Raw genomic sequence first — 19,745 nt, forward strand, 5'->3', positions numbered from 1 at the left:
AGGCTGGCCATCTGCACCTGGAGGCAGCCTGCGAACTCCTCCTCCGCCCCCCCCCCCACCTAGTGTAGAGAAAAGAGCTGGGGAAGGGGAGGGTCACTTTTATTAGGACTGAAGTTTCAAACACTGCCCCCCTCAAGCCCTCCCCAACACACAGGGTGGAACTGGGAGAAGGCAGCTGGTGGAAGGGTGAGGGAGGCAAAGGTGAGGGCTGCCTCCACCAACCACCATCCCTCCCCTTTCACTGGCCACATCTGTGGGAGACCCAAGGCAGGGGTGAGGGGCTTCTCCTCTTGAGGAGTCTGGCTGTCTATGATGGTGTGCACAGGGGCCTAAGGCTCTCTCAATTGTTGGCAGAAATAAATTACTACCTGGGTAGAGTTTCTGGATCCCCACTTTGGAGTGGGGAGAGCAGGATATGGGGGTATGAAGCTGGGAGTTCCCTAGTCCCAGGGTTCCCTTGAGCAAGACTGGAAAGCCCAAGGTGGGTCCCCAGACCTGAAGCTGAGTGGGAAGAAGGCCTCATAGCCAGAGATGGCCTGCTATGGGGCCAGAATCCCGAGATGCAGGCTCTTTGAGGGGTCTGAGCAGATGTCCCCTCTGGTCTGGAGGCTTTGGGCAGTGGCTATGCCTGGCGGCTGGCCCAGTAGCGGTGGTAGGTGTCCTGGAAGAGATCCCGGCAGGCGATGTGGGCACGGAGGCGGGCGCAGGCCAGGAAGGCGCCTGCCAGCTTTCGGTGCAGGGCATAGGTCTCCTCAGGCGGTGGGCGAAGCCGGTGCTGCAGCAGCACAGGGATGAGGCCCTGCACACGGCGGGCATTATCACCAGCCCCAAAGTCGTAGGGGCCCTGGGTGGCGAAGGGCTCCCCCAGGATCATCACTGCCTCCACGTGGGCATCTGAGAATGCCTAAGGGTGGGGGAGACCAGAGGCACCCAGTGTGGACATACAGCCCACTGGGACTATATGTCCCAGGGACAGGCAGCCCTCCATTCCCCCAGTATAAACACAAGCCCCCAAATCCCCAAAGAGTAATAAGCAGCCTCCATTCCCAGACCCCCGGTATCCACCAGCAGTCCTCCACTCCCTCCCTCTAGAATAGGTAAGTGGTGCCCATTTTCTCAGGGTTCCTGAGTAGCGAAGCAGCCCCCACCCCCCCTCTCCTCCCCAGAGCCCCCAGTAGAGATAAGCAGCCCCCTTAGAGTTCCCCATTCATCCCCAGTAGAGACAAGGAGCTCCTCCCCAAGAAATACCAGTCCCTACTCTCCTAACCTTGGTTTCAAAGCCTGTGAGGAATTTGAGGTCCCTTGATTTCTGCAGGACCTGGTCTCTGTCTCCATTGGCTGCAGCCATCACCACCTGGGGAGATGGATGTGGGGCCCAGGGTCAGAGAGGTTCAAGGAAGGGTCTGGAGATGGGAGCCCGAAGCCCGGCCCAGCCCAAACCCACTTCCATTCTCATCTACCAAAGCCCTCTCACCTAGAGGCCTCTCCCTCCCCACCTTACTGTCTGTGTCTCTTTCAAGACTGTTTCAGAGCCTGGGGCTGGGGTGATCAGGGGTTCCCACCGGGCTGGGAAGGCAGAGTCTGCCTGGAAACTACAACAGTGAAACAGCACAGAGGAAAACGGATGTCAAGTGATGCCCATGGGTATAAACACTCAATTGGGCAAGAATGTGACCATGACCCAGAACTGCCTCTGGGCCCACCTCTGTGATCATCTGTTTCCTGCAATGGACTTAGGAGCCCCATGAGGGCAGGGATCCTGGTTCGGTTTAGTCCCAAGTGGCACAGGGTCTGGCACTCAGGAGGCCCTTGGTGAAAACTGTTTAGCAAATCAGTGTTCGGAGCTAAGCAGCTCTCCAGCCATGTGGGAGGGACTGGAGTTGAGGACACAGGAACAGACACACAGATGAGGGAACCAGCCAGCTTTGGCTCCATCCTGGATTTGCCACTTGCCAGCTGACTACGGGCAGGTCACTTTGCCTTTTGGGCCTCCGCTTTCTCATCTGTGAAGTGGGGATGATGAAAGGATCTTCCTGGCGGGATTTGGGGAGGATGAAGGAGGTGTGTCTGCAGAGCGCTCAGCACAGTACACTTGGGTAGGAAACACCATAAATAATATGAGCTACTACTATTAATAAGAGGTGGACATGGGGGTCCCTATTTCACAGAAGAGGAAATAGGCCTGGAGTAGGGACTAGCAAGGCGGGGAGTGGAACTGGGACAAACCCTGCACCACGGAGTTGTCCCTTCTTGGGAGGAAGGGGAACACAGGATTAAATCTGGCAGTTCTGTTCTGTCCCAGCTCCCCCTGCCTGAGCCTGTCTGGCCATCTGTCATGCCTATGGTCCTCGGGGGCCAGTGTGACAGGGCTTTTTTAAACTGGTAAAGGCTGGGACGGTGGCAGGAAGGCCACACTTAAACAGGCCTGTAGTGCGGAGGGGCACGGGATGTCCCAGCTACCTAGAAAGGCCCCAGCTTTGTACCTCAAGGGGACCTGCAGAGAGGGCCCCCAAGGAACCTGTGAGTGTGTGTGTGTGGGGTGTTACCAGCTCCTTCCTGTCCCCATTTAAGGGGTGGCCCCACCATCCTCCAGTCCTCAAGCCAGAGCCCTGGGCCTTGTCCCTGACACCTCTCTTCCCCACACACCACCTCCCTGGGCTCCCTGCCTGTCTTAAAAGACCACTTGTTATTCAGGGGTTTTCTAATTCTATGTCCCTCCCCTGCTCCAGTCCCTTCCATGACCTCCCAGGGCACTCAGATGAAGTACAAGCTGCCGAGCATGGCTTTAGAGACCTGGAGCAGTGGGTTCCAGCCTCACCGCTGGCTCCTGCTCCATCCCCACTTGCCTGCCCAGTCTGAAAGTGAACTTCCTTTTGGTCCTCTAGGACCTTACTACTCAGAGTGTGGTCCTTGTACCAGCAGCTCTGGCATCACCTGGGAGCATGTCAGAAGGCAGCATCTTAAGCCTAACTCCAGACCAGAATCTACATTTTAACAGGATCATGGTGAGGGGTGGGTTCTCATCCACATTAAAGTTTGAGAAGTGCTGCTCTAATGGGAATATCCCATCTCAGCCCTTGGCCTTTGCACATGTGATCTGTTTGGAATACCCTCCAAGCCTCTTCTTGATTGGTCTCCTCATCCTTCAGGTCTCAACTCTTGTCTTCTCCTCCAGGTAGTCCTCCCTGACCCCCTAGGCTGGCTGGGCTCCTCCTCCAGTCTCCTCAGTCCCCTGTGCTTTTCCCACCCCAGCCTTGATCACCCTGGGTCCTTTCTGTCTGTCCTCCTACTGGACTGTGAGTTCTGTGAAGGCAGAGATCTGGATTTGGATTGGTCACTGTTGTCCCCGATATCGCCCAGAAGAGGATTGGGCACAGAGCGGGGTCAGAGAATGTCTGAATTGATGACTCCATGATTAGAAGACCCAGCTCCAATGTCCGATCTCCACAAATTAATGAGATGGTGTTTTCTGTGGCCTCCGAGACAGATCAACCCCAGCAGGTGGGAAGGACAGGCAACATAAAGTGAGGAAACACTTCCTGAGGAGAAAGCTGCCCCCTAGGGAGCCCCCAGCGGGGAGGTATGTGAGCACAGGGCTGGAGGCCAAGGCCCTGGATAGCACGCCGGACATCGGGCATCAGGCATCGGGAGGGGATGGGATGGCCGTTGTGGGCCTCTCTCTTAGGTGGGGGCTCGTTGAGGGTTGGGAGCATGCACTCGGAACCCAGACTCCCTGAGTGTGAGTCCCAGCTTTGCTGTGACCTTGGGCAAGTGACTTACCCTCTCTGGGCCCTTCTTACTTAATCTGTAAAATGGAGCTAAAAATTGTCCTGACCCCCTAGAATTGCTGTCTGGTGTAGATCAGTTACCACATGCACAGCACTTAAAACAGGACCTGACATAATTATTAAGTGCTTAGGATTTGTTAGCTGCTATTAATATCATTATTATTTGTTTATTACTCCCAGACTGTATTTCTCCTTTTTGACAAACCTTAGTGTCTAGCTTGAGACTCGGCCTGTCAGAGTTGGGGGGACTTACCTCAATGTAATGGTCTGTGAATTCGGTCCCAAATTCCCGGCTTGCACCAAAGTCCAGCAAGGTCACCTGGGAATGAGGGGTGGTGAAAGGAACACTAGGAGTCCACCAGTGCTCCCCATTGTCTGTTGGGGGTGTCCGTCTCTTTCTCCCCACACGCTGTCCCTCCTGCCAGCGTCCCTGCCAGCTGCCTCCCTTAGCTCCTGGCCTCTGATCTCCACGCTTCCAGTCTACCCTTACATGAAGCCAAAGGGACCTGGCTTTGATTTTTTTTGGTCTTAATTGTTTTCACATTAACACGTTTTAGGCACAGAGAAAAAAATCTGGAGAATAATAAAATATATGGAAAAGTAAAATGAACACCCACAAATCCCACCACCCTGCTTAAAATACGATATACTACCAATCTAAGTGGCGGCTGATCCTACCTCTCCCATGTCCCCACCCTCTCTTCCAGGGTCATCACTTTCCTGACATTATTATTATTAAGTTAGTTCCTGAAATTCCTATGCATGCATTGCTACATTTTCTACATAGATGTGGACTCGTGAATGACACATAGCAATGTTTTGCGTATTTTAAAGCTTCATATAAATGGTATTTATGATAGTTATCCTGCAACGTCTCAAAAAGGTTTGGCAGTTCATCAGCCTCAGTGCTCCAGCTCATTCATTCACTTTTTTCACCACCAGGTAAGATTTTGTTGCCTGAATATATCACTTTATCTGGTTGACGGGCACTGTAGTTGTTTCTGGGTTTTGCTATTAGAAGCAGTGCTCCATGAACACATGTGTAAGTTTCTCTACGACAGTGGAGTTCAAACTGTTGATTACAACTCACAGTAAGAAATGCAGATTATACTGCACACCAATGCACCTGCGCATATAAATATAAAATAAAAGTGTCCCGAATAATACAGATCCCTCCCATCTGCAACACATTCTATGCCTTTAAAAACAAAATCTGCTGTTGAGACCCAGTAAGTTGACGTCAGGACTCATATCACCCCAACACCTCCCTGGGGTGTGAGCCTTGGCGGGATGCTGCGTATCTGTGCACGTGGGGGGAAGGGGTGGCAAGGGACTGAGGCTAGACTTCAGCGGGGCCATGTCACACTCGGCACAGGGCTCACTTAATCCTGAGGGTGTTAGGAGCTGTGGAAGGGACAGCTTGTCCAAATTCGTGTTTTAGAAAGATCCGTCTGGGGACCGAATGGTACAGACCACTTTGGAGAGCCATTTGGCAGTCACGCCTGCTGGGAGTCTTTTAGTCCAAACTCACCCCCCAGGCCCGTGTCCTTTGCCAGGAATGCTCTTCCCTGCTCCCCAGATGGTTGTCCTCCCCTGGTCTTTCAGGCTTCAGCTTCCTTGTCCCCACCCACTCCAGGCTGGGTCAGCCACTTTCCCTGGCTTCCCACTGCCCCCTGTGCCTCCTGTGCCTCCTGCATCACTGGCCCCTCTGACTTGTGCTTCCCCATCAAGGTACTAATTACTCTAGGTCATATTGCCTGGTGACGGGTCCCCGCATTGGACTGGGAGCTCTGGGAAGGCAAGGATCAGGGCTGTCTTGGCATCATTGTCAAGAGGCAGTAGGTGCTTGGTATGTTCTAAATGAAGGACAGGTGGGGTCATGATGACTGTCTTCCAGAAGCTGTGCCCCTCTTCTCTGCTGCCATTAGGAAGCCACTGCTTAGCCAGGGACTCCATTTCCCAGCATCCTTGGCACCTAGACTAGCCATGTGACCAGTTCTTATCAATGGAATGGTGAAGGGAATGATGGGCCACTTCTGGCCAAAGCAGTTAGCCAGGGGGTTATCCTGTCAGCCTCTCTTTCCCCTTCCACTGGCAGGAGAGCCTTTCAAACCTAGGAGATGGCACACTCACAAAAGGGAAGGAGCCTGGGTCCCTGAATCACTGCCTGGGGGAGGGCCACTCTGGCCTATTATGTGGGTAATGAACTATTGTTGTGTTGCGCTACTGAAATATCGGGAAATATCTGTTACAACAGCTAATGTGCCCTGCCTGATACACGTCACAAGGAACCAACCTGATGGCTGGAGGCGTCATACAGGAAGTTGGCCCAGTTGGGGTCCGTCTGCATGAATCGGAACTCAAACAGCTCCCGGAGACACAGCCTCAGGAGCTGGAAGCAGATCTAGGGTGGGGAGGAGTAACAGACATCTCAGAGTCACGTGCCCCTGTAAAACCCTCTGTGGCCTGGAGAGGGACTGTGGGTCTGGCCAGCCCTGCCAGCCCTGCCCTGGGGCAGCACCCTCCCTACTGTCCCACAAGACCATGTACCTGGTTCCGGACTTCCTGGCTCAGGCCCTGGCACTGGTCCAGGGGGACTCCTCCGGCCAACTCCATGCCCAGCACCCGTGTTGTGCACAGCTCCTGAATCACGGCCGGCACCCGAAAGAAGGGGTCGCCTGCCAACAGCTGCCTGGGGCAGGTGGGAGGGAGGCGACAATACTTCATGCTCTGGGCCCCTGTGGCCCTGCTTGGAGAAGACTTTCTTCTCCAAGAAGTCTTCCATGAATAGTCTATGTCTTGCCTTCCCTCTTCCCCTCCTCTTTCTTCTGTCTGCCCTGACTGATGGCCAATACCTGGTTGGACTGACATTCATGCAGACATTTCATTCATTCACTCATTCATTCATTCAACAAATATCTCCACATCACCTACTCTGTGCCCCCACCTAAGCTGGGCGCTGTTGGAGACTCAGTTACCACTTTCTTACTGGAAACACTTCTCTGACTTCTGGCCACCCCAAGAGGAGCTCAGTGTATTAAGCTTGATGAGTGTTACTTTCTCATCAACTTATTAATTAGTCCATCCAAAAAACAGTCACTGAGGTACAAATCTCCAAGTCCATAGTGATACTTGTTGGCCACTCCCTGAAGTCATTACTCTGCACAGTGGCTAATAAAGGGAAAGAACCCTTCTGGGTGTCGTCCCTGTGCTGGATGATGCTGGGTGACAGAGCAGTGATGAGCCCCAGGTGTGCTCCCCCACACACACCAGAGACCACATGCTAACGAACAAAAAGACCAGTAATAGACTGAGGTAAGTGTGTCAACGTCGGATTTGGAGGCAAAGAATGTGAGTAGGGATCTACCTGTGGGACAGCTGGAGCTGGGGGGAGGGGGGGACAGGGAGATGGGGAGGGGCCAGAGAAATGATGTGGGGCTTATTCTAAGAGCCCTGGGGAATCCGTGGGGAGGTGGTCTCCTCAGATCCCACTTCACACTCTCCTTCGCCAGATCTTGCTTTGGGGGCTTGTATTTTTTGTCCTTGTTTCTGGTTTTATTTATTTATTTAATTTTTTAAATGGAGGTACTGGGGATTGAACCCAGGACCTCATGTATGCTAGGCATGTGCTCTACCACTGAGCCACTGAGCTATATTCTTCCCCCGTCGTCCTTGTTTATAAAATCTCTAATGTTTGAACCGCTCCTCATGGGCCAGGCCTCTGCTGAGCATTGAGTCAGACCATTCATCCTTGCTGTTCCTAAGGAGGATATTCTCCTGGGGCCACTCTGCAGATTAAGGCTGTCCAGCCTGTAAAGGGTGACCCTGGACTGGATCCCGACTGGATCCCACATCTGAGCCCATGCCCCTAACCGCTGCCTTCTACTGCCCGTTGTCTTGCTTCGTACCTACGGAGCTTGGCTCAACGTGCGGGCCACGCTCCACACAGTGGCAGACGTCACTGGGGTGTAGTTAGTTGCTGCCTACCACGATGCTTCTAAGTTACAACCACTGTTCCACAAAGATGCAGTTCATTCATTTTTGATGCTGTATGATATTTTGCTGATGAATAGACCATAATTCATACATCTATCCTGCTAAATGACTCTGAGAGATTTAGACTGTTTCCAGTTTGGGGCTACTGCTGCCCTGAGTATTCTGGAAAAATATGAAGGTGTGTACTGGCATAAATGTCCCTAGAGTATTTAGCCAGGGAGGCACCTGCTGGGTCATATGGGAATATTGAGCCTTGATGATGCCAAACCACTCTCAGAAATACTTGTATCAAATTCTCCTTCTGTCCACAGTGTATAAGGGATGCCTGGGAGCCCTGTTCTCTCCAACTCTTGACACAGACTGACTGCTTCATCTTTGCTAGTCCAGTAGGCGTAACGGTATCTCGTGTGACAGAGTGCCTGTGGACAAGTCCATCTCCCCCACCAGCCTGCAGGGGTTCTGTGTCCCATTTGACAGATGAGTAAGTAGAGACATCGAGAGAGAAGAAGTGACCTGCCTGAGCTCACAGACAAGGACACAGGGGAATGAATGAAGTAGTGAGGGAAGGGATGGATGGATGAACAAATGAATGAAAAGAGTCTGTCAGCCCCACCCCAGGGCTCTAGTTGCCAGAGGCTGTGGGGGCACCCACTTCCTTCTCAGGCTGGGAGGGGAGCTGGAGGGAGGAAGGGGGCCTCCAGGGGCCTGTAGGGGTCTCAGCTCACCTGAAGTTCTGGGCACAGGCCGCCTCACGACGGTAGTCACACTCCCAAGCCATCTCCCGCTGCAAGGCCTGCAGGCTTTGCTCGGCAAACAGGCCTGGAGTGGGGGGTGGGGGTGGGCAGCCGTGTCAGTCAGGGAAGGCCACAGCCTGCCCCCTCCCCCGGCCCCTGCCCGACCCCCAGGCTCCCACTCAGGGGCGTCTTCTCTTGCCAATTGTGTCTCTCACTCTCCGTCACCATCTCACTGTCTCTCACGCCTTTTACCCGCCTTGTTGGTCCACACGCTGCCCCTCCATCCTTCGTACAATGGCGGGCTCTCCAGAAGCTTCTCTGCTGGGGTCTCTTTCTCAGACACACATACCAGTCCTTTGGCATATTTCATAGTCACACGTGCCACCTCCTCTCTGTCCCTTTTTCATACCCTCTCACATGGCTCTCTGTGCTTCTTAAGTTTATTTCTAGGCCCAACTCTTCCTCACTCTCTCTGTCTCCCTCTTGCACATGCGTGCACACACACACACACCCCCTCCACCCCACTCCATTGCCTTCAGGCGCTGTCTCACATGCTGTAACACAAACGTGAGGTCCCACTAACTCTCCCTTCCTGCTGCTGTGGCCTTTTTCCAGACCCTCAGTCCCCCTCTGCACACCCTCTGTGTGTCTGTTTCTGGATTTGGGCCTGGGCTTTGGTGTTTCTGGGTCTGTCAGAATCTTTTGGTCTGTCTCTTTCTCACACGCCCTTATCCTGGGTGTCCCTCCCCACCTTAGTGTCCCTTCATTCTGTCGCGAACACCCAGACTCACACACATAGTCACACCCTGCCCTGAGCTGCCCATTCCCCTTGTCCAGCCCCGTTCTCTCTCCCCAGGGCATCCCTCCCATGGTCAGGGGTGGAGTGGGTGCCTCACCCTCGGGCAGGGCCATGCTCATCTTAAGCACCGCCAGCAGGTTCTGGACATCGCTTTGGATGCTCTGGGCAACACCTGGGTACTATGGTGGGTAGGGGGGAGAAAGTCACAACTCTGGGGCAACCAGGTGCCCACCCCCCGCCCTGCCTCCCTTCTCACCTGGATCTTCACAGCCACCTCTGTCCCATCCCTCAGCACGCCCTGGTGCACCTGTCCAATCGAGGCAGCAGCAAAGGGCACCTCCTCCAAAGAGGCCATCTTGGCCTGCCAGTCCCTGCCGAGCTCCTCTTCAAGTACTCTCTGGGGAGGGTGGTCATAACCGTTATCATCACGGTTTCAGGCAGCTGAGTTCACACCCCATGCTGAGACTTTTCCGTGTGAATAACCCCATTCACCACCCACTGGGCCCTAGGCCGAGCTCTCGCTGCTACCCCACTTTACAGATGAGCACACTGAGGCTCAGAGAGAGGTCTTTGGCCAAGGTGATGAGCCAGGCGCCAGCAGACCTGAGCCCACATTCCCGAGGCCGTGCGGGTTGTTACGGGCATTGCTATTATATATAATTAAGATTGATAAGAATCTTTCATTATACTCGTATATTGTGTTGTTAACTCAAAAGATAATGTGATAAGAAGACCTAAAATTTACAAAGAGCTTCCTGTGGGCAGGGTCCTGTTCCGAGTGGCTCAGAGAGGAGCAGTGATTGCCCAGGGTCTCATGGCAAGGGAGCAAACAGACATCAGAAGGAAGGCAGGCAGCTGGATTTCGGATTCCACACCCTTACTAGAACAGCTCATGTCTCGGGCACTTACTCAGTGCCAGATGTTGTGCCAACCAATTTACAGACAATTTCTCCTTTAATTAAGAAAACAGTAATAATAACAGTTAACACACGCATGTCACTCATGGTGTGTTGGGGCCCTTCGAAGTGCTTTACATACGCTGATTTCCATAACCCCACGATGGGGGCACTGCTTTCACTATCCCCATTTCACAGATGAGGTCACTGAGGCACAGTCCATATGTCTGAGATCACATAGGTAATAAGTGGCAAAGCTGGGGTTTGAACTCCCGAAGTCTGGCCTCTGACCACTGCCCTTCACTGCCTCTTCAACAGCCCTGATGGAGCCCTGAGCCTGCCGGGGACTGGACTAAGTGCTCTGCACCATTCTCTCATTTAAGCATCACAGTAATCCTATGAGATGTGTGCTTGAGTGATCCCCATTAAACAGATGGGGAAACTGAGGCTCAGAGTCAGACAGGGAGTAGGGCTATGAAGCCCGGAGGGTGAGGTAGGTCGAGCATGCCTCCCTCGCCAGCCTTCCCCGGCTGGGCACTCACCAGCATCTGCCAGCGTGGCATGAAGTCGGCGCTCTGACGGACCCGCTCGAAGATGTGCTGCAGCTGGGGGCTGATGAAGCTGTTGTCTTGGGAGACAGTGGGAAGAGGGAAGGAGTGAAGTAGGAGGCCAGAAGGGGCCCCTGTGGGAGTATCTGAAGTCAGGGCTTGGTGGTGGATGGGGTGGGGGTGGAACTAATGTGAGGGCTCAGGAGTCGAGGGTCATGCTGTACCCTGGATGCTGAGCATTTGGCCAACCTTGAGGGCGGCCCCCCGAACTGTACACAAGGTCTGCACAATCCGCTCGGCATTGGCCTCCGACAGGAAAAGGCTGGATCCCGGCCAGGAGCCTCCCTCTGGGGTAGAGAGAAGAATCATTAGTATGGCAACCACAAAGATCATCATCACGACACCACTGCAGACCCACCAGAAGGGCTCAAGTGAAACAGACAATACCAAGTGTTGGCAAAGGCGTGGAGACCCTAAACGCTCACACCGCCAATCAGAGTGCCATGACCCAAGCCCTCTGGGAAACAGTGGGGAAGTTTCCAGTAAGGCACACACCTATACCCAATGCAGTTTCCCTCAGAGGTCTGTCCCCAAGAGAAATGCATAAATGTGTCCACCAGCAAATAGTCCAAGAAGGTTCATGGCAGTGCTATTCATAACAGTCCCAAACTAGCAACAACCCAAGTGACCACCAGCAGAAGGAACAGAGGAACTGGGGAATAATCACAGGGTGACTATTCCAGTAATGACTAAACAACCTGCAAGCACGACAGCAACAAGGCTGTTCTCTCTCAAACAGAACATTGAGCAAAAGAAGCCAGACACATATAAGGGTACGCTGTCCGATGACATTGGCATAAGGAGGAAAAAACAGGCAAAACTAATCTCGGGGGGTCAGAAGCCAAGACCACAGCTACCCTTGGTGGGGGGAGTGGCCAGGATGGGACCCGAGAGGAGCTTCTGGAGAACCAGGGCAGCGGTTCTCCAAGAGTGATCTGGGGAATCCCTGAGACCCTTCAGGAGGGTCTGTGAGATCAAAACTATATTTTTAATATATTATTTGCCCCTTTTGTATTCCCATTCACCCACAAATGTTCAGTGGAGTTTTCCAGAAGCTCTGGGACTGGTGATGATGCCACTGCTCTGACAGCAGAGAGAGAGAGAGAGAGAGAGAGAGAGAGAGAGAGAGAGAGAGAGAGAGAGTATCTGTGTGTGTGTGTGTGTCCCCTCTTGTGTTTAAAATTTTTTTCAGTTTTAATCTCTAATACAGCAAATATCCTTAAATATAACCCACAGAAACAAGCTCTTGGGGTTCTCATTCTATTTTTTAATAGCTTTATTGAGAGATCATTCACATTTAATTTACCCATTTAAGGTGCACAGTTCAATGGCATCTAGTATATTCAGAGTCATGCAACTGTCCCAACAACCAATTTCACAACATTTTCTTTCTTTTTTTTAAATGGAGATACTGGGGATTGAACTTAGGACCTCATGCATGCTAAGCAGGCGCTCTGCCACTGAGCTATTTCCACCTCCTTTCAGAACATTTTCATCACCCCAAAGAGAAACCCCGTACCTGTCAGCAGTTACCCCCTCCCATGTCCCCCACCCATCTCCCCCGAGCCCCTAGAAACCCCTAATCTTTCTGTGTCTATTGAGTTTCCTCTTCTGGACACTTCAGATTAATGGAATCATACAATCATACAACATGTGGACTTTTGGATCTGACTTGTTTCCCTTAGGATAGCGTTTCAGGATTCAACCACAGGGGGAGGGTATAGCTCAGTGGTAGAGCATGCACAAGGTCCTAGGTTCAATCCCCAGTACTGCCATTAAAAATAAATAAATAGATAAATAAATAAACCTAATTACCTCCCCACCAACATAAATAAATAAATAAATAAAAGATTAAAAAGAAGAAGAAGAAAAAAGATTCAACTACATTATACCATAGATTAGTACTTCATTTCTATTTATGGCTGAATAAATATCCTTCTATGTGGATATAGCACATTTTGTGTATCCATTCCTCTGTTTGGTAAGGGTGTGTAGGGATTCTGAGACTAAAGAGTTTGAGAACGGCTGTTCAAGGGTTTCTTGATCTGGGTGCACAGATATGCCCACTTTTTAAAAACGAACCAAGGGGGTAGCGGTATGCTCAGTGGTAGAGCACATGCTTAGCATGCATGAGGTCCTGGGTTCAATCCTCAGTACCTCCATTAAAAAAAAGAAAGAAAATGAACAAAACTGTATGTTTATGATGTGTGCACGGTTCTATATGCAAATTACATTATCATTTAATAAAGCATTTATTAGGCTTTTGTTTCATAAAACATTCATTGAGCTCTTTATTGAGGGTTCACCTTGTGCCAGGCAGAATTCTCAGTGTCTCTGTGGATTGTCTGGCTGAACCCCCGCAGTCTCCCCAGAAAGTAAGAACTACCAATGCTTTAATTTTCAAGATGAAGAAGCAAGAGATTCAGAGAGGTACAGTACCTGGTCCTGGGTCACACAGCACAAAAGTGGCAGAGCAGGGTGTAGACTCAGTCTGGCCTTACCCTAATCCTCCACCTCCCTCCAACTTTTTATTTTGAAAATCCGAACAGACAGAAAGGTTGCATTCACAGTATCACAAATAGCTGCACACCTGATTCAACATCTTAACATTCTGCCTTAACCTGGCTTATCTGTGCATAGACAGTGTTACTTCGGCTGACCGATTAGCATGCAGTTGCACTCCACCTGTGCTAAGAGTAAGAATAATCCCCTACACAATCACAGTGCCAAAGTCACACCCAAGAAAACTGACACTAATTCTCTAATACAGTCATACTGATTTTCCCAATTGTCCCCAAAAGTCTTTTAGGGTCACTGTTTTCAGACTCATACCCAGTCATGGCTCACACATTCCAAATGTCAGTTAGTATCTCTCTAGTCTCTTTTGAATCTAGAATATCCACCCCTGTCTTTGTTTCCCAAAGTCGCTGGACTGGGGAATCCTCCCCATAAATTCTGATCTCTACACAGCTTGGTCCATCTCTGTTGTACCCAGACCCCCATCGGCACTCCTATGTTCAGCTTTCCTCTCTTGCTCACAGTTAGGAAGTCAACTCCACAGGGCTTACATTTTTTACTCACCTGACATGCTGTGACACATCGCCACCCAGACAGCAGCTCTGCCCTATTCCAAGCACTCCAACATGACTCTAAGAGGTGCCTGTATTATCATCACCTCCATTCTCTGGATGAGGAAACTGGGGCTCTGAGAGGTGAAGCCACTTGCCCCAGGTCACACAGCAAAGCCAGGGTCACTCACCTGATTGTAGATTTCCTCCCGGCAGGGACTTCTTGGCCACCTCAGCCAGTGCCCCCAGCCCCAGGCTCACAGCTAGTCCTGGGGAGTGAGAGAGGAGCCTAAGCACCCATTTGCCTGGGCATCTCCTCCCCTCCAGCACCCACCCTCACTGACCCTCTCTCCTCTCTCTCTCTAAGCACACCTGCCTCCCAGCTGTTTGTAGTCAACTCTCTGCATCTCTGTCTCCAACTCAATCTCTTACTCACTCTCTCCCTGCTTGAGGTTCCCTTCAAGGTGAGGCCACCTCCTTCTCTATTCCTCTCCTTGTTTCTGGCTCCCGGGTCCACAGTTCTCACCCTTGGCTGCACACAGTCAGGTGAGGAGCTTCTGTAAATACGATGCCCAGGCCTCACTGCTGACGTTCTGGTTAAACGTACCTGAGATAAGGCCTTAGAATTCTTTTTCTTTTAAGCATCCCAGATGGTTCTAGTGTGCAGCCAAGGGTGAGAAGGCCCCGAAACAATCCCCACAGGTCTCTCTGTCCTCCTATGACCCCTGTTTCTCTGTCCGCATCTCCTCTCCTTCCTGGTCACCTCTCCTTTTCTAGCTCAGTTATTTCTCCATCTCTCCCCTACCCTCCACCTGGCACGGCTGTCCAGGCCTCTTTTTCTCGGTTCCTCCTTTTGATGTTATCTCTCCGGCTCTGATTTCCTCTGCCTCTTCTGTCTCCTTGTCCTTAAAGACATCTCAAGTCGCTCTCCCCCTCTCCCTGTCACCATCTCCATAAATAATCGTAGCTGACATTTCTGAGCACTTTGTCCGCGCCAGGAACCGTTCCCGGGGCCTTATATGCATTGACTCATTTTTCTCCTCACCCCCTCGTTAAAGAAATTTTACAGAAAAACTTCCCTCTGACAGAAAAGGAAACTGAGGCTCATAGAAGTTAAGTAACTCATCTGGAGTCACAAAGTGAGATTCAGCAGGATCACCCCCTTGCACCCTGGACAGCCCGGTGTCAAAGCTCTAACCAGTGCATTTGACTCCTTCTTTATAAGGTGAATTGGTATCTATATGCATGACTGGGACATCATGCTGTACACCAGAAACTGACACACTGTAACTGACTATACTTCAAAAAAAAAAATCTACCATGATCCACAGTAAAGGCATTTGCATTATAATTAATAGAGACCAATGTATTATATACTGTTTTATGAAGCAAGACTTTCCTTTACTCTACATGTGCACTCATATTTTCCATTCTATTATTTCTAATGCTGGTTGCAGCCTACTAAATTATTTCATACTGATGGTAACATGAAATTTGAAAAATCCTGCTGGTGACCTGGGGTCAAGTCACTTCACCTCCCTTAGCCTCCATTTCCTCATCTTTATAATGGAAATAAACATTCATTGATTCAGTGCGGAAAGATCACAGGTGTATGGGACCTTGCACATTCCAAGTTCTCAATAAACATTACGTTCCTCTCTACTTCTATTGGTTTTGCCTTCATTCTCTTTCCATCTCTCTCTCCCCTGTCTCTGATTCACTCTCTCCCTTGCTTCATTCTGTAAATGTCACCTCTTTGATCTAGGTCACCATCTCCCAAGGTCATACCTACCCCCAAAGTTGGCCAAGCGGCTGATGCGGGAGGCGGGCACCTTGCGTTCTCGAGAACGGTCACTCAGCTGGGAAATGGGGAGAAGGTCTAAGGGGGGTAAGGTGGACAGAGAGCCCAGGGAATCCAACCAATCTGCCACAACACCCCTTCCCAAGCTTGGGAGGCCATCTGCCTCCATGGGATGTTACTGGGTGGGATACCTGGGGCCGGGGTGTCTTCCTGATCCGGGCCTCCCGTGCTTTGCGAATGTCCTCCTCACCCAGCCCCCTGCCAGGCCCATCCTGATGAAGCTTTTGGGCCCAAGAACCCCGAAATGGCCCCTGCAAGAGACGTGAACACTGGTAAAGAGTAGAGGACATGGGGTCTGCCTGGCTCTTTTAGACCCCTCCTTGTCCTTTTTACTCCCTGAAGCCTCCCTCAGCCTTTTCCCCTCGGGGACCCCTCCTCAGCCTCTTACCCAGCGGCGGGGCCCAAGCCCCAGGGCCCCACAAGGCAAACCAATAGTCCGGCCCAGCTGTCCACAGGTCCTCTGCAGTAGGCCCCCTACCTCCAGCCACATTGTCTGGCGATGAGGAGAGATTATTTGGACAGGAGTTGTGGGACTGACCTCCCTGCTTTGCCCCTCTTTTCCAAGCCCTCACATTCCTCTGTGTCCACCCTAAGAATTCTACCAACCAAAGACTTTCTCCCCTGTTAATAGGCCCTCCAGTTTCTCCTCGTTCCCTCTCTCGTTGCTAGGAACCCATAGCTCTTCCGCACACCTCCCCAAACCACTTTCCCCTGTCCCACTTCCCTCCGCCGTTGCTAGGGTCCTCTCCCGTTGCTAGACACCCACAGATCCTCCAGAGCTACCCCTCCACTCCGCTGAGCACCCCCTCGTTGCTAGGCACCGCCTTCCCCTCGTTGCTAGGCACCCACAATTCCTCTTGTGTCCCCTCCCCCCCTTTCCATCCTGCTACGGGCCACCTCCCCCGGTTGCTAAGCACCCACAGCTCTCTGGCTCTGGGTCCGCCACGACCGGGGGCCTCCTGCGCTTCCGGGAGTCTCCATACGCCCGCCCCCTCCGGTCAGATAGCCAATGGCGGAGGAGCAGCTGGCTGACTGACACAGAATACGCTCCGCTGTGCGTGAGGGGGCGGGACCTAACGGTGGGCTAGGGCACTACCGGAGCACACACGTGCCATTTTATGCCTTTCCACTCACCTCAAAGTTCCTTGTATGCGGCGGACCGTTCCGTTTCCTACACGTCGTTTTTTGCAAATATCCCTCTCCCTTACAAACTCCACACCCCTCTTTTGCGCGAACATTTTGTGAACCTCCCTTGTTTGTACCCCCAGTAGTCTCAACATCTCTCCTTTGAACACCCATCTTCCCAGGAAGCATTTCCCTTCCACATGGAGCCCCTCTACTTTGCACACTCACCCTCTGCTTCAGTACCCACATCCTGGCACCCAGCCTTCTCCCTTGTACGCATAACCCCCCTGCCTTGCTCACCGTTTCCCTCCGTGTGCATAAATCCCCTCACACTCAGCTCTTTGCACACTGGGCCCGTTCCCTCATACACCCTGCTCTCTCTGCTCCCCACCCACCTGCAGGATGCTGTGAGTGGGAGCCCTCTGTTTCCTGTCAGCCTGACATTTCCCAGAACACACTCAGCCAAGATTCCCAGTGCTGACTCAGGAGCCTTGGCATCCCAGGAAACCAGCTCCCAGCCCATTCTGAGTGTGTGTGTGTTATTGGTGGGGGAGGGAGGACAGGCTTAAAGCCTGCTCCCCCCATAGTAGGCTGACTCACCCCTCTTCTCACAGTCTGGAATAGAAGCAGCTGGCTGGGGCATCTCTCCCACTACTGGGAGAAGAAGGGATGTGACGCTTCTCCTATAGAACCCCCTCCCCCGACCCTGACTAACCCTCTTTATTAGGAATCAGACCCCTCTGTCTCTGTCCCTGTGTTGTGTGACCTCAGAAGAACCTCATCCCTTTCTGGATCTCAGCTTCTCAGCCTGTATGATGCATTAGGGGACACCTGTTATGACTTCTCATTGGTCTGTAAAGAGATGACTCATTTTGGATCCCTGGGTCTGTGCCCAATGCCCCTTTCCAGGTGACTCAGTTTCAAGACAGAAACCACCCCTGTACCCCTCCAGACATAAAGGTCTGACTCAGAAGCTAGGTGACAGCTCACCCTTGGGGGCAAAATATATAAAAAGCACCTATGACAATAACTAATCCTACAGGGCTGTGACTGATGGTACCAAGCCTGGCGCCACCTGTTTCACATGGGTGAGATCATATCAAACAGCCTGGTGGCTACAAGCAAAAGCTACAGGGTGGGAGAGCTCTGAGCCTCAGTGTCACCATTTGTGAAATGGAGCCATGGCATCCCCTCCTGCTCAGTGTTAGTGAGAGAGAGATTCAGTCAAACAATTTCTGTAAAGAGCTTGGCCCTGGGCGAGGACAGTACAAGAGCTCTATACATGAGATAATTTTCTTATGGAAAACCCATTCTTTTAAAATTTCTATTAAGCACTTACCATATGCTATTCTAGGCACTAAGGACACAGCAAGAAACAATACAGGCAAATAAACTTTGCCCTCTTGGTGCTGGCTTCTGGTGAGGGGCACAATAAACAAAATAAATAAGGATATGTAATAAGGTGGCACATGTTAAAGAGAAAAATGAACCAGGGAAGGGCAGGAAGAGGAGGGAAGACTGTATGTTCAAATAGGGTGGTCAGGACAGGGGAAGGGTATAGCTCAAGTGGTAGAGCACATGCTTAGCATGCACAAGGTCCTGGTTCAATCCCCAGTACCCCCTGTACAAATAAATAAATAAATAAACCGAATTACCTCCCCCCACCAAAATAAAAACAGGATGATCAGGAAAGTCCTGGTTGAGATGTCCTTTGAGTAAAGGCCTGAAGGAGGTGAGGGGAGACCTGAAGGAAGTGAGGGAAGGAGCTATTGAAATATCTAAGGGAAGGATGTTCCAAGCAGAGGGAACAACCAGTGCAAAGTCCCTGTGGTGGAAGGGTCTCAGAAAAATAGCAAAAAGGCCAATGGGCAGAGTGAGTGAGGAGGGAAAGAAGGATTAGAGGAGCCAGGTCAGGTAGACTATAGTGAGTTACGGTGAGGACTGGCTTTTCCCTGAGTGGGATGGGAACCACGGAGGGTTGTGAGCAGAGGCAGGACTGACTTACAGAAAATATTCTTACTTCCGGCTCTTCCTCCAACACCCCCAGCCTCAACAGCAAGTTATATCGCTCAATAGAGATCAAAAGCCCAAATTTTGGTTCAAATTTACACAATTTAGTTAGGTGATCTTTGACTCACTGCTTTGCCTTTCTGTGCCTCTGTTTCCCTGACAGTGCAACAGGAATGATGATGACTCCTACCTCACAAAATTTGAGGTGTAAAGTAGTAAGTATAACGCCTGGCACAAAGCAAGTGCACAAATGTAAACGTTGTTGTGAATAAATAAAAATCCCCATAGAAACTCTTTTTATAGATGGGGAAACTGAGGCTCAGAGGAGACAGGTCTGTTGGGAATGGTCATTCCGGAAGTAAGGGTTGGAGCCAGCATTTGAAACCAGGCATCCTTGCTTCAGAGATTAAGAACATGGCTTCACCCCTCATTAAACCCCACTTGACCTTAGACACATTCATTCACTGCTCCGGACCTTAATTTCCCAGTTGGTAGAAGTGATTGGCTCTTGTGGTACTGAACACATATTTTTCAAAACAATAAAATAACATAATGTGTCCTCATTTTACAAGTGAGAAAACAGAGTCTAGGGCTGGGGCAGGGGGTTGGGAGCGGAAGTCACTCAATCAAGGTAAGAGGCGGGTCTCAAACCCACATAAGTGGAATTCCCAAGTATTTGAAAGTCCTTCCCGGCGCTGCGTAAAGAATGGGCACGCTTCTAGACTCGTCGCCAGGGGTTAGAGAGAGACTAAAGTAGTCATTCGAGAGTGTAGGGAGATTGGATTAGTTGCGGGGGTGGGGGGGGGGGGTCCACTGGCCCAAGAGAACCACACAAACGCCCCAAATCCGACCTGGACGAG

General features: G+C 51.3%; 1 protein-coding gene across 8 annotated transcripts; it reads right to left on the reverse strand.

Annotated features, from left to right (window-relative positions):
- Positions 1 to 82: 82 nt before the first annotated feature.
- COQ8B (coenzyme Q8B) lies at positions 83 to 17,167 on the reverse strand. 8 transcript variants are annotated; one of them, XM_010985209.3, is made up of 15 exons: positions 16,885 to 17,167; positions 16,139 to 16,243; positions 15,882 to 16,001; positions 15,682 to 15,748; positions 14,081 to 14,158; positions 10,986 to 11,108; positions 10,756 to 10,841; positions 9,574 to 9,714; positions 9,415 to 9,496; positions 8,510 to 8,603; positions 6,339 to 6,480; positions 6,085 to 6,192; positions 4,042 to 4,107; positions 1,268 to 1,354; positions 83 to 904 (listed from the first exon to the last, which is right to left on the reverse strand). In XM_010985209.3, exons 1-15 carry the CDS (start codon positions 17,122 to 17,124, stop codon positions 623 to 625), a joined length of 1,821 nt encoding a protein of 606 aa, XP_010983511.2. In that variant the 5' UTR covers positions 17,125 to 17,167; the 3' UTR covers positions 83 to 622. The 8 variants fall into 8 exon arrangements, with proteins under 8 accessions (XP_010983511.2, XP_010983513.3, XP_031314593.1 ...); XM_010985211.3 differs by lacking the exon at positions 16,885 to 17,167 and adding an exon at positions 16,672 to 16,728; XM_031458733.2 differs by lacking the exon at positions 16,885 to 17,167 and adding an exon at positions 16,668 to 16,686.
- Between the last annotated feature and the right edge of the window lie 2,578 nt (positions 17,168 to 19,745).

This window comes from Camelus dromedarius, chromosome 9 (genome assembly GCF_036321535.1).
Source record: "Camelus dromedarius isolate mCamDro1 chromosome 9, mCamDro1.pat, whole genome shotgun sequence".
NCBI lineage: Eukaryota > Metazoa > Chordata > Mammalia > Artiodactyla > Camelidae > Camelus > Camelus dromedarius.